The sequence below is a fragment of the Protomyctophum parallelum genome (assembly GCF_964188405.1).
Source record: "Protomyctophum parallelum genome assembly, chromosome: 6".
NCBI classification, from domain to species: domain Eukaryota; kingdom Metazoa; phylum Chordata; class Actinopteri; order Myctophiformes; family Myctophidae; genus Protomyctophum; species Protomyctophum parallelum.
Genome location: NC_139701.1, coordinates 21,295,256 through 21,307,798, shown reverse-complemented (window position 1 = coordinate 21,307,798; position 12,543 = coordinate 21,295,256). Strand labels below are relative to the sequence as shown.

The window sequence follows — 12,543 nt, the reverse complement described above, 5'->3', positions numbered from 1 at the left end:
GGAAGAGAAACTAAATGTTCTGAAGATGTTGATTTTTTTAAATAATTTTATATAAAATAAATAAAAACTCACATTCACCAAATACACATTGCCATAATAGACATACAGCAAAAGACAGATGGCACCACAGGGGCTCAAATGGAAATTGTGGCTCTACACATGGAATGAAAAACATGCAGTCCTAACTTTTCTGTGGTTCAGTCACACTTTGTTTGAATACCCACAAACGTCATTTTTGGTAGGGATGACCAGTTTCACCATGGACAAGGATAGGCCTTTGATTACATAGAGCGTAACAAGTCTGCCACTTTCACAACTATATTACATATTAGCACTCTACTGCAGTAGTCACTTTCAGCTAAATTGTCAAAACACAACCGACATGCCTGTACAAATTTATGGACTGCGGTTGTCCTCAATGTCGATAGTTCCCTATCCCTATTAAAATGATAATCATGTACACATAAAGCATTGCTATAGTGACTTCAAACTAACAGCTGTGATTATACTCCTGATTAAACCCAGGGAAATGCGATTGGAATAATCTGAACATAATATGTTTGCGGTGTGGTGGTAACCTGTAACAACACCTATTAGCTCTTATTTTGGTTTACATACTTACATACACCAGCAGACAGAAGTTAGTTATTTCAGTCTGTGAGGTCTTCTTCAAGGTCACTCTCAGGGGAGCTCCTCTGTCTGTACTCTGTAGTGTTGGACAGACGCTTCCAGGCAGTGTCTTTCTGGCCTCCCATGCTGTGGGAGCGTCCCAAGCAGGCCAGGCGCTTGGACGAGGCCTTTTCCTCGGCACCCTCATCCGTGCCCTCGTGGGCTCTCTCCGCACCCGCGTGGTGCAAGTCATGACGCAGGTTCTCCAAATTGAGAGCCCAGGGACCAAGCTTCTGCCAGTTCACCCGCTGGAAGGCCATGATGCAGTGAAGGTTGCCACCTACCTGTAAGGTTGTGATTATTCATCAGTAAGGTTAGTTGTCAGAAAGTGTACAGAAGCTCAAAATATTCAGTCAGCACAAGTACATAACATTGTATAATGTGTTTTTGGTGCCTTATAATCCCATAAAAGCGATGGGTCCGACAACCACTTGATATACATATTCTGAGGCAAACATTGGTGAAAACAGCCGATCTACAAGCTCATAAAGCAACGTCTTTTGAGATTGTACATTGGTTATTCGGTTTGGATTTTGTGTAAAGGGAAAAAAGCAGGGGATTCTGGACAACAAAGTATATTGTTTAAATGGTTAAGAGAAGACACAAACATTAACAAACACAAACTACGACGGATTAGACCGTTCCTCACCCAGGAATCAGCCCAGCTCCTAATCCAGACAACAGTCTTGTCAAAACTCGACTATTGTAACTCCCTCCTTACTGGCCTACCAGCATGTGCACTTAAGCCTCTCCAGCTGATCCAAAATGCAGCAGCTCGCTTGGTCTTCAACCAGCCAAAATTCTCACATGTCTCCCCCCTGCTCCGCTCCCTCCACTGGCTCCCGGTCGCTGCCCGCACAGAATACAAAACTCTGATGCTGGCATTCAAAGCAACCAAAGGTATGGCTCCCCCATATCTTACAAGTATGATTGAACCCTACAAACCCTCCCGCGCACTCAGATCAGCCAACGCAGGGAAACTGGAAGTACCCTCACTAAAAACGCCGGGACAACGCTCCACACGTCCCAAACTCTTCTCCCTTCTGGCTCCAAAACTGTGGAATGCACTTCCCATTGCAGTCAGAACTGCAGCATCACTCCCAATCTTCCGCCGTAGCCTGAAAACCCACCTTTTCAGACTCCATCATGGCCCATAGCACTTACCCTAACCCCTTAGATAGCATTTATGTTGGCTTAGATAGCATTTGACACAGACTTATAGCATGTTATGTAGACAGCACTATAATTGTATTGTATATAGTCATAGCACGCCATAGTACATATGTATAGCATAGTAGTGAATATGTATAGTTTATTATGTATAGTGTATGTATAGTTTCATCATATAGATATTCCGCTGTTACCTTCTTAGCTTACGCATGTTTCATGATAAATGCTTTTATGTGATGTATTCCCATGATTTTGTTCTTGCTTAAATGTAAGTCGCTCTGGATTAAGAGCGTCTGCTAAATGCCTAAATTGTAAATTGTAAATTAAAAACATTCATTCACAAGAACCTTTTTGGTTTTGCGACACTGAATTCCTCTCTCTGTATGACGGATATCCAGGAATTCAGGATTTTGCGTGTTGAGATCAGTCACAATATCCAACCATCTGAAAAGAAAAGCTATGTGAAAAAGAGCTCAACAATCACAACGAAATGCTGTTGCGTCTGGAAAGGCCTTACTTTTTACAGTGAATAGCTGGGTGTTTCCTGCTGGGTTCACCAATAAGAATCCAGTGCTCCGTTTCATTCGTTGGCAGAGGCCCCCTATACACAAAACAGAATTGTTCATCATCTTTTAATGTCTTTAAACCCAGCTGCATACAATGAGACCAGTGGGAATATTATACTCTCACAGAAAGCACTGATAATAATAAAAATCTACATCAGTAGTTCCCAACGTTTTCCTGGATCAGGGCCCATTTCAAAGTATTCACACTTCACAGCACACCCTTCTGACCTGATCTGGCTGCGTGCATTTTTGAGAGCATGTTTATTTGAATTATCAATCAATGGATTGTGTTCTGGCTTGGATCAAGGGAACTAACGTAGTACACTTAAAGATCTTATTTATTGGTATCAATATGAAAACTCATTTTTCAAGGCTCTAAATAATTATTTTACCAATTATTTGGGGGCCCACACACTTGCATTAAACTCACAGCCTGACAGGCTCACACGTTGGGAATTGCTGATCTACACAATCCTACCTATAAGCCTTAGCAGCTTTGAGTGGAGTGGCCTCAAAGCCTACAGGACAGAAGTAGTGATTCTGGCAGTGGTAAATGTATGCCATAGTTTCATCCTTCAGTCCCTGTGTCAGCTTCAATAACGCTCCTTCAGCTAAAAAGGTGTGTTGAGACTATCAGTCGACTGTTTTGTCACTTTTAAAAGAACACAAACTGCTGTGTTGAGACCGCAGATTAACTCACCCGTCTCTCCTGCCGTCTTGTGTTTCCCATGTGGTTTGTACAGAAAGTAGGAGCATCCACGGACCCTAAAATGGTCATTAATCTGCCTGAACCATCTGTGAACAATTTGGCATATGTTATTGTTTGAATTGTGGCATCTACGGTATCATGATCATTGTAAATGATCATGTAAAGTTGTAAACTGTGGACACTGGAGAGAATTTGCCATTACCGCATGAGGGTGGCATTGCCGGTGAAAGGGCCAAACTTGATCTCTTCAAAGGGAGGCGGGAACCCCAAAATGTGCAGTGCCTCTTCCTGAGAGATGGGTGGCAGGCTGGAGAAGATACAAACCAAAACATGTTTAAAATGATATCCATTGTTCATAATCAATGACCGTAATGATTTACTTTTCAATATGATTTGTCTCCACACTTAACATAATGAGCTTCTGGGCATTTCATATCGTAATAGGCAACATTCTGCAAAAATATCACGTCATCATGTAATTTTCACTAACAAATTATACAGGTTTTAAGCAAAGCCAACGATTGATTTAATCATGCGACGCCGGCTACTTCAATATGTAATGCACACACACCTCCCTGCTCCTACTGTGCTGTACAAGAAGTTCCAGCAAGACACCAATGAGGAAATACCGCAAGACGTCTTGTACTGTGGCCTGCTGATGCAGTACCTGAAACAGAAAACCATCCAAAAAGAAAGAAATAACTGATAAGGGAGACCTTTGAAATAGTATACATCTGCCGCAGCCCGCAGCACAGATTGGACATCTTTAGTGAGCGGTCACAGCGGTCTTCCACAGTAAGAAATAAGAGAAGAGTACAGTATATCACCCCTTATCTGTGCTGACATTTAAACTTGACTGTATATAGAATGAACTATAATAGGGGCTTGAAAGGGGCTTCTCAAGTTCTCACAAAGGTCAAGACAGTGAGCACATTACCATCTCCTGAGATCTAGGACCTTCCGCTCTTTGATGTCTTCCAGCGAGGCATGGGAGGGAATGTCTTGCAGATTGCGGCTGGATCTGTCCGACGACTTCATCTTCTTGGAGCCGAATTTCTTCATATTGCCTTCAGACAGGAACATTTTCGTTAGCCGTTGTTCATAATCACTGTTGCAGACGATCATTGTTGTTAGACAATAAATATCAAAGAAAATCACCAGCTGGTGAGTCGCTAAAATAAAACACTTTTTCACAAAGCCAAGACCTGAAACTGAATGCGCTCGTACAAAGTGGAGATAAAACATTCACAGTGGTAATTATCCCCTGAGCTCTCACCAAGATGCTGCACAGCTGACATAACTGCCGGAATTATATAACTGTGAGGTATTAGCAAATGGTCTGGCTAATTCTTGACACATTTAAAAAGACAACCATCTCCTGCAGACCTGCAACATTCAAAAATATCTTATCACACACCAAACAAAAACACACAATCATAACTGACAAACCCCTGCTACGTACTAAAGCATCATTCCGGCTTACTTGTTCTTATTTTTCTAGTAAGCACAGTTTCAAAGTCTGTTGTGTCGATCTCCCAGGCCAAAATAGGTTTTGTGTTGCTCGAGGACTCCTCATCCATGTCACAGTCCCTGTCCAAAGCAACATCGCCGCCTCCAGGCTGGCCTTGGGTGAAGTCAGTAGAGCTTTGGGTCTTCAGATAGGAAGGTTCCTCATCCTGCTGACTAGATTGGGGTGCATTAGCAGGACGGTACACTGAAGCGGCCTGGTTGAGAAGAGCGTAATCAGAACAAACGGTGTAGAACTTCTCTCTGGAGTGTGTGACAGGGCAGGTCCATGGGAGCTGGAGCTCAGCACTTGAAGCCCGCCTCAGCCTGGCATTGTCCCGGGCAAGGGAGCTCAACAGGCTGCGTTCATCTTCTCGGTCAGGGGGTCTCTGCGGCCCAGCCCGGTCAGCCGGCCTAGATAGATGTGTTCCTTGACCTTCTGGAGTATTAGGCATTGAACAGCCACTTGGATGAAGGATGAGAGAATGGCTGAGGTCTCTTTTGGGCAGGTCTAGTGAGAATGAAAACAAACATACACAAGCCTCATCAAGACAACTAGCTTTGAACCAAGGCTGTCAAGAAGAGAATTATTTAATTGATTCTGACATTTGTGTAGATCTCCGTCAGTATATACACATATCAGAATAGATAAAAGAAATCCGACAGTCTTTTAGACAGTCCACGGCATGATAGTGCTGATAGAAAAGACATATAGTCATTGGTCAAGAAATACCACATTTTGGTCACACCAACAGCCACAATGATAACACGGTCATCACCACAATTGTTTCATGGGGACCTGCAGTTGTGTCAAGTCACATTCGGGTGCATCATGTAACCACCAGTAAGCACCGAGGCAACAGTTACATGACACATGACATAAAGCTCTTACATCAAGCCATCTTAAACGTCTAAATGCATGACTGTGGCGTACGTAGTACGTACATTAGCTGTGCCTGTGTGTGTTTCAGTTTAATAACCATCACAGTTCACCTGCCACTGCCAAGTTGGCAGTGCCAAATCCTTGTCAAGATGGCATAATAACGGGCTAACGGCACACGTACGCAATCAATCGAATGGATGGCACACTATGGCAGAGACGATCCTTCATAGCTACCAGTAGTTAGCTACACATACAGAAAAGACAATTTAGCTTAATCGTACCTTGCTTTATGTCACAGCAAATTAACAGCCAAATGGCACGTTAAAATCGTGCATCGTCAGTCACAGGTGATGTAGAGATTTACTGTACGTTAAATGATAACGTTCCACAAATTTCCACAGCAGCCTTCTGTCTCGTGTCTTCTTCCGCTACAAATCCAGGAGGACTGTACCATTATGTTACGGGGGGGGGGGGGGGGGGGCTAATTTGAGCTCAAGATATTTTTCAAGGGCCTTTTCACAGTAATATAAATCCAGTAAGAAATTATAGGAGTTCATCTAATCCAAAAACTTGTTTTTTTGTTCCATGATGCATTTTTAGTTTTTTACGGGTGAATATTTTAACACACATTCCAATAAGAATACCCCCCCTCCCGTGTTTCTTATAATGAACGAACCCGCCGAGGTCTGTGTAGCCTATGTGTTGCAACACAATAAATTACAACTTCACTTTTTAGAGAAGAGGGAAAGGAGAACTTCATGAGGTTTGTATTTACTTGAGGCCTTAATCAATTACTTTGACTAATTACAGATTCTCGTGAAAATTGCTGTCACTTGATATTGAGCTAGCTCCCCTGGTGGCTACTGGTCACGCAAGACAGGAAACTTTAGGCTACCATTGAATGAAGTTACCATTACAACTTAGTCTACTCTAATTTATTCTTTAAAGGCCTACTTAATAATATGTGCAAAGTTGGTTACACTATATGTCGAGCACAGTAATTTATTTAGGTTGTATTGTTCTGTAGAATTTATGAACGCATGTTTAAATCTCAGGTCCACTCCTGAGGTCCAAGGCTTTCAATAGTCCGGCAGCTCCGGCTGGCTGACCACTGGCACTGACCACTTCACCTTGCCCTTTGCACTGTTGTGTAGTCCTGGAGCAGTGGAGCCAGTTGCAGCTCACACCAAGTTCAAACTGGCTTTTAAGTCAAGACTTATGCATTACTAAAAGCCATTTTATAGTTATAGCCTATAGGCTAAGGTTGAAGGTGGTGCAACCGTGCAACCCCCAGGCCTCCAGAGCGGTTGAAGTTTTTTTTTCTCTTTTTTTGTACATATTGACATACAATACAATACAAAAAACACAAACAACAAAGTTATTAATACAACTATACAACATCCAGGGGGAATTACTAACAGAAAACATTAAAGAGTGAACACAAAGCAACAGTTCTTGCAGCTTTCTTATACTTTAAACTAAATTGGTAAATTGTTTTAAAACTCACTCAGTGCCACAGGACGCCTTAAAGTCTTAGTGCCTTTGGACGCCTTTTACAAAAGATCTTCCATATTTTTTGCTCTAATCCGGTGTGCAGGTGAAGAGATGCACATGACGTGCACAGTAGAATTTCATTTTCCAAATGATAATGAATTGTAGGATAATATCTATGCAGGATTTTAAACTAGACCTCCCTCAATTTGTTGGTTAGATATTTCATATTTATATTGAAGATTCCAAATAATCTTCCAGTTCAAGTTTATCAACAAATCTGGACCATGTTCCGGGACGTTCATAGAGGTGGACAGACGTTCAGTGATGTCATGACTCGAAAGTGCGTCAAAAGTGACCTTAAAATTGAGAGTAATCTCAACTTCTGCTTGAGCCAACCAGAGTTATACAGTAAACTGAGCACTGAGCAACTTCCATTGAAATGAATAGCTTGAATAGCTGGGGGCAGGGCAGTCCTCCCTCTAGTTTATATATAACTATGTTGTACTCACATATAACTTCTGAAAACACTTCCCTTTGTCCTTTTTAATAGTTAGGGAAAGTTCAAATTTGTGACAAATCTGCAAAATAAATGGTACAATAGATTTCTTCACAAGTGTGTTCATAAACATGTCAACTATCACCTCTCAATTTGTTCCAACCCAACTCCCTTGGGAAACTTTGTGACAGCTAGGCGTACCAATGACAACCTATATGCATTATGCAGGCACATTTACAAAATGTCATTCTGCTTTAAGTAGCATGTGACGGGTCAAACTAGGGTTTTTTCATGCTTCTGAAATCTGAATTCATTGCAAGCATTTGTTCTGCATGAAAAACACTCTTTGGGCTAAAAACACATAGCTACTTTTCCAAATGTGATGATTCATCACATTTGTGATGATGGCTATGACACAATTAATCAAACTCTTAGATATGTGTGAGCTTGTATATCTGATGTTTTTAAGAAACACTGTTCTAAAACACGGTTCTAAATCCTAAATATATGTTGCTATATACAGTACGTTAAAGGACAACTTTATAGTTTTTTTCAACCAAGGTTCATGTTGGTGTTAAACCTTTCTCATTAAAACCAAAGTTGTCCTTTAAATCTAAAATGGTCATTTGGAATCTGCCTTGATGAATCTGTTTAACTCTGTTTGGGAATCTGTATTTTAACAGAATACCATGGCAAAGAAGTTGGTAATCATTGACACAGACTGTGGCATCGATGATGCCCAGGCTATAATGATGGCACTGGCAGCGCCTGACGTTCAGGTCCTGGGAATTACCTGCTGTTTTGGGAACGCATCAGTGGAGAATGTTTGCCAAAATGTCTTGATGGTGCTCTCCATCTGTGAACGTGGGAAGGTAAGCTCTCTAAACGTAATCAATACACAGATGAAGCTTTTGTCCACGCATGGAATCCTAGGTGTGCTTACACCCAGTGGGGTGGAGTGGGAGAGCTGATCACCTCATTTAGTGGTGGGTGGGGCGGCGCACACCTGTGGCTAGCATACGCAGATGGTATACCACAATGGTATGGTGAAATCATCAGTCAAGGGCTTCTGCCAGAAATATAGGGAGGGGACGGAGAGGGGAAGCCTCCCCTATTGGGCGGAGATTCTGGCAGGCTTTATTTTTGAGTGGTGCAACCACTCCTACAACCAGAAATGTCCGTGTACCTGTGTGTAGTCATGAGCACGAGTGGTGTGCGCATGCGTGAAATTGACTTATTAATACCAGTAGGGGGCACCAGAAACGGAGAGAGGGGTAGTGCTGTGCCTGCTAATGAGAGAGAGAGAGAGAGGAGGAGGAGGGGGGGGGAGTTGCACCACTCGGTGGTGCAACAGGTGTGATTTTATACATGAGTTGGGCGTTGTCATATTCTAATACAGCCTGAAAACCCATTCTGGAGGCCAGCTCGGTAGCATGCCTCACTAGTTATTACACACCTCAATCCCACTTGTGCCACTATTTTTGTGCCAACCACAAACAATGTTTTTTTTGCTGATTAAGTAAAGATTTAGAACACAACAGAGTCTGACATTAATGGCCGGTTAAGTCAAGACTGAGGCAACGGAGTCTGACATACATGATGGCTGGTTAAGACTGAGGCAACGGCCTCCCCCTGGCCAGCTGGGGCGCCTGCTGGAGGGGAAAGGAACTGGTTGGAATAACGTGTTCCTTCCACGCGTCCGGTCCAACCAGGGAAACTCCCCCCTGTCAGGTGTAAAGGAGCAACTTGGACACTCAGGCATGAAGGAAGCATGAGTTCAAGTCCGTTGCTCTCCCCTTGTCCCCCATATATGGGGACTAGGTTGGTGGAGGGTGTGTAGAGCCCAGGATCACATTAGATGATTGACACAGGGGTGAAAAAAGGGTTACAAAATCGTGGGATAAAAAATATACTGACTGAGGCAACGGAGTCTGACAAACATGATGGCTGGTTAAGACTGAGGCGACTTGAGTCCGACATACATGGCCGGTTAAGACTCACCCGGTGTGGCTGCCGCATGCAGTGCCACTCAAAGTGACTACTGGGTTGGGCTGCTGGATGCAAGGGGCTGCGTTGTTATGTCTGGCAGATATAGTTGATGGATGATTTCACCAGGTGGTACTTGGAAAGACTACTAATCAGGCTCCCATTTCCACAGATCCCAGTGTTCCAGGGCTCTGCTGGTCCTCTTGTTGGGGCCAATAAACAATTAAGTGACCATTTTGGAAGTGACGGACTGGGGGATGTGATTGAAGACAAAGATCCTCTGTGGAAGGAGAAGATCCAGAGAGAGCATGCAGTCAATGCAATGATCAGACTGGTATCTGAGAACCACAAACAGGTGCTACATCTTTTCTGCATTCTTGTGCCATGAACATTCATTCATTTTCATTCATGAAAATGTGGATGTGGATGTTGTAACTCTTATACCACTTCATTCATCTCCCATGCCTTCTACAGGTGTCCCTGGTAGCCCTCGGGCCGCTCACAAATCTTGCTCTTGCTGTCAGACTGGATCCACTGTTTCCTGAGAAGCTCAAGGATCTCTTCATAATGGGTGGCAACATGGAGGGTAGGCTGCAGCTATTCAGAGAATTAACTAACTATTAACTATTATTCCATTCAGTACTGTTTCAATTAACGAATTAATCGTTTTCTTACAATCTTTTGTACATTTTTATATTAACGGATAGGTGTGATTTTCTTTATAATTAGCCCTTTGCTAAACCCCACCACAAAAAGCGATTGTCCATTGCCAAATTCAAATAGTTTAGCAACCGCTAAACAGGGCAAGCTTTCGTCACCTCTGTCAATGTTATTTTGCATGGCTGTGTTGTTTAACACTTACACAGCTTAACGTCAGGAAAGTTACACGACTGACCAAACCAGGTGATGGCAATAATACTAATGAGCATCTTTCTGTGCAACAAGAAAACTCCTGTCGGGCGGTCGTTAAAGTTGATTGTTGGATACTGTTTCTCCCTCTGTCATTTCCTCGTATTTCTACTTTATTGAAATAATGTCATGCACATTTATCCAGTGCATAGCCTACTGCAGGCCTAGTTGACTAGATTTCGAAGACATTTTGATGCTATTGCTACTAAAAATCTTTTTATTAGGTCGATGTTTCGATCGGTTAGACCTTCATCAGGACAGACAAAAAAAGGTCAACCTCTTCTTTGGTTTTTCAAAGATATCCTTTTTAATGTATGCTCTATTGCCCTACGCACCTGTCACCAGCCTTTTGAGGTGTGCATCAGCCTTTTGCTATGATGCTATTTCTACTGAAATTATCTATTATTTATATGGAGAAATCCCGTCATTTAACATGCATATAGAGCGGCGCAGTCCCTCCCCCTTTCAGAACAACGAACGGCCCAGGAAATGAAAACGCAATGCATTTCCCCATAGGCAGTTTTTATTTAATTTATTTAAAGACCTTTTAAGCGTCGTACGAAGCCAAATCTTGTCGTGACAAATCATGACAACACACACAATATTTCGGGCCAAACAAAGAATTAGAAAGTAGAAAGAAACGGCAGGTTACAACACTTATTTTGTTGTTTTTCTTCTTTGTAATTATTTGTTTGGTCCAAAATATTGTGTGTGTTGTCATGATTTGTCACGACAAGAGTTGGCTTCGTACGAAGCTTAAAAGGTCTTTAAATAAATTAAATGCCTATGGGGAAATGCATTGCGTTTTCATTTCCTGGGCCGTTCGTTGTTCTGAAAGGGGGAGGGACTGCGCCGCTCTATTGGCATGAGCACACCTACAAGATGCACAAAACGCGCCTCCAGGCGCCACTTCCTGGTTGGTGGATGGAAAATGAAGCTTGCTCACGGCTGCAACTTGAGTTGCAGCCACGCAAGCTTCATTTACCATCCACAAGCTGTCTGAAAACCAGGAAGTGAGTCAGATTGTGAAAATAATAATGATCATAATAATATTAATAAAATGATTGAAAGAAAGAACTATTGTCTGCTAGTGTGCATGCTGCTTGCTTATGTTATGGATATACATACTGTTGACTTTGTCATAAGTAATTCAACAAAAAATACTTATAGCACGCACAAATAAATTGCATTAAACAGTGCTGCAGGGCGGGTGTTGCCGCAACCCGATCGGCGTTTGGATATAGACGTAATAACTGCATCAGGGTGTTCATACAGAGAAGGCAGTTAGGTACTGTATATTATATTATATCTATTTTCTTTGTAGGAAAAGGGAACGTGACATTATGTGGAGAGTTCAACTTTGTAATGGATCCGGAGTCGGCTTACATTGTGCTGGAAGAATTCCTCTGCCCCACACACCTTGCGTCTTGGGAATATTCCTGCAGGAATACATTGACATGGGTAACATTGCCAGTGAACAGTGAACAACATCTCACTTGGAAAATAAATACACTGTACTCTTGTCTTTTTTTAATTACTCTGATGATTCCCATTGTATAGGAATTCTTTGAAGAACTGACCAATCAAGACACACCTGCAGCACATTTCATGAAGAAGATCACGTCAAAATGTTGGGCCTACTCCAAGTCGGCTATGATGAATAAGAGAGATGTATACTTCGGACCTGGCTTTGTCTCCTATGATTCGTACGCAATGGCGGCCTTCATCGACAGCACCGTGGTAACACAGAGCATTGATTGTGCAGTCCGCGTGGAGCTGCAGGGAACAATGTGCCGTGGTATGATGGCACTAGATCAGACAAATCAATTGAAGAAGAGTCACCGCATTTGTGTCATGAACAAATGTGATCTTGCCAAGTTCAGTCGGTTGCTCATGGACTCCCTCAAGCTACCTCTAAACAAGTAACATTTAGTGAACTAGGGATCGATATCATGATTTTGAATATTTCCTGGTTACATTTTTTTAGCTTGATTTTATACATTCAAAGATGATAAAATGAAATAAATACAAAATAATTTAATCATCACTATCGATAGAGGTATTTCCATATCACCCAGCCCTATTGTGAACGAACATAAATATGCAATGGCAGATGCATAGATGTCATTACATAATTAACTTGTCATTACATAGT

General features: G+C 42.2%; 2 protein-coding genes across 2 annotated transcripts; one reads left to right on the top strand and one right to left on the bottom strand.

Annotated features, from left to right (window-relative positions):
- Positions 1-42: 42 nt before the first annotated feature.
- Positions 43-5,893, bottom strand: LOC310859656 (basic immunoglobulin-like variable motif-containing protein). The gene is made up of 10 exons (XM_083766333.1): positions 5,785-5,893; positions 4,598-5,131; positions 4,052-4,181; positions 3,686-3,781; positions 3,317-3,421; positions 3,106-3,200; positions 2,884-3,016; positions 2,357-2,440; positions 2,187-2,283; positions 43-953 (listed from the first exon to the last, which is right to left on the bottom strand). Exons 2-10 carry the CDS (start codon positions 5,073-5,075, stop codon positions 651-653), a joined length of 1,521 nt encoding a protein of 506 aa, XP_083622459.1. The 5' UTR covers positions 5,076-5,131; positions 5,785-5,893; the 3' UTR covers positions 43-650.
- Positions 5,894-6,251: 358 nt separating this feature from the next.
- LOC310859660 (inosine-uridine preferring nucleoside hydrolase-like) lies at positions 6,252-12,324 on the top strand. Its single transcript, XM_083766340.1, has 6 exons — positions 6,252-6,266; positions 8,177-8,365; positions 9,652-9,834; positions 9,954-10,065; positions 11,713-11,849; positions 11,949-12,324. Exons 2-6 carry the CDS (start codon positions 8,183-8,185, stop codon positions 12,312-12,314), a joined length of 981 nt encoding a protein of 326 aa, XP_083622466.1. The 5' UTR covers positions 6,252-6,266; positions 8,177-8,182; the 3' UTR covers positions 12,315-12,324.
- The last annotated feature ends 219 nt before the right edge of the window (positions 12,325-12,543 follow it).

Excerpts from the sequence above, each read along its gene's own strand:
- LOC310859656 (XM_083766333.1), bottom strand. The coding sequence starts at position 5,075 with ATGCCTAATACTCCAGAAGGTCAAGGAACACATCTATCTAGGCCGGCT. Across the intron at positions 3,422-3,685 it reads AGCACAGTAGGAGCAGGGAG|CCTGCCACCCATCTCTCAGG; the intron begins GTGTGTGTGCAT and ends TATCTTCTCCAG. Across the intron at positions 2,441-2,883 it reads AAAGCTGCTAAGGCTTATAG|GGGGCCTCTGCCAACGAATG; the intron begins GTAGGATTGTGT and ends TTTTGTGTATAG.
- LOC310859660 (XM_083766340.1), top strand. The coding sequence starts at position 8,183 with ATGGCAAAGAAGTTGGTAATCATTGACACAGACTGTGGCATCGATGAT. Across the intron at positions 9,835-9,953 it reads TATCTGAGAACCACAAACAG|GTGTCCCTGGTAGCCCTCGG; the intron begins GTGCTACATCTT and ends TGCCTTCTACAG. Across the intron at positions 10,066-11,712 it reads AATGGGTGGCAACATGGAGG|GAAAAGGGAACGTGACATTA; the intron begins GTAGGCTGCAGC and ends TTTTCTTTGTAG.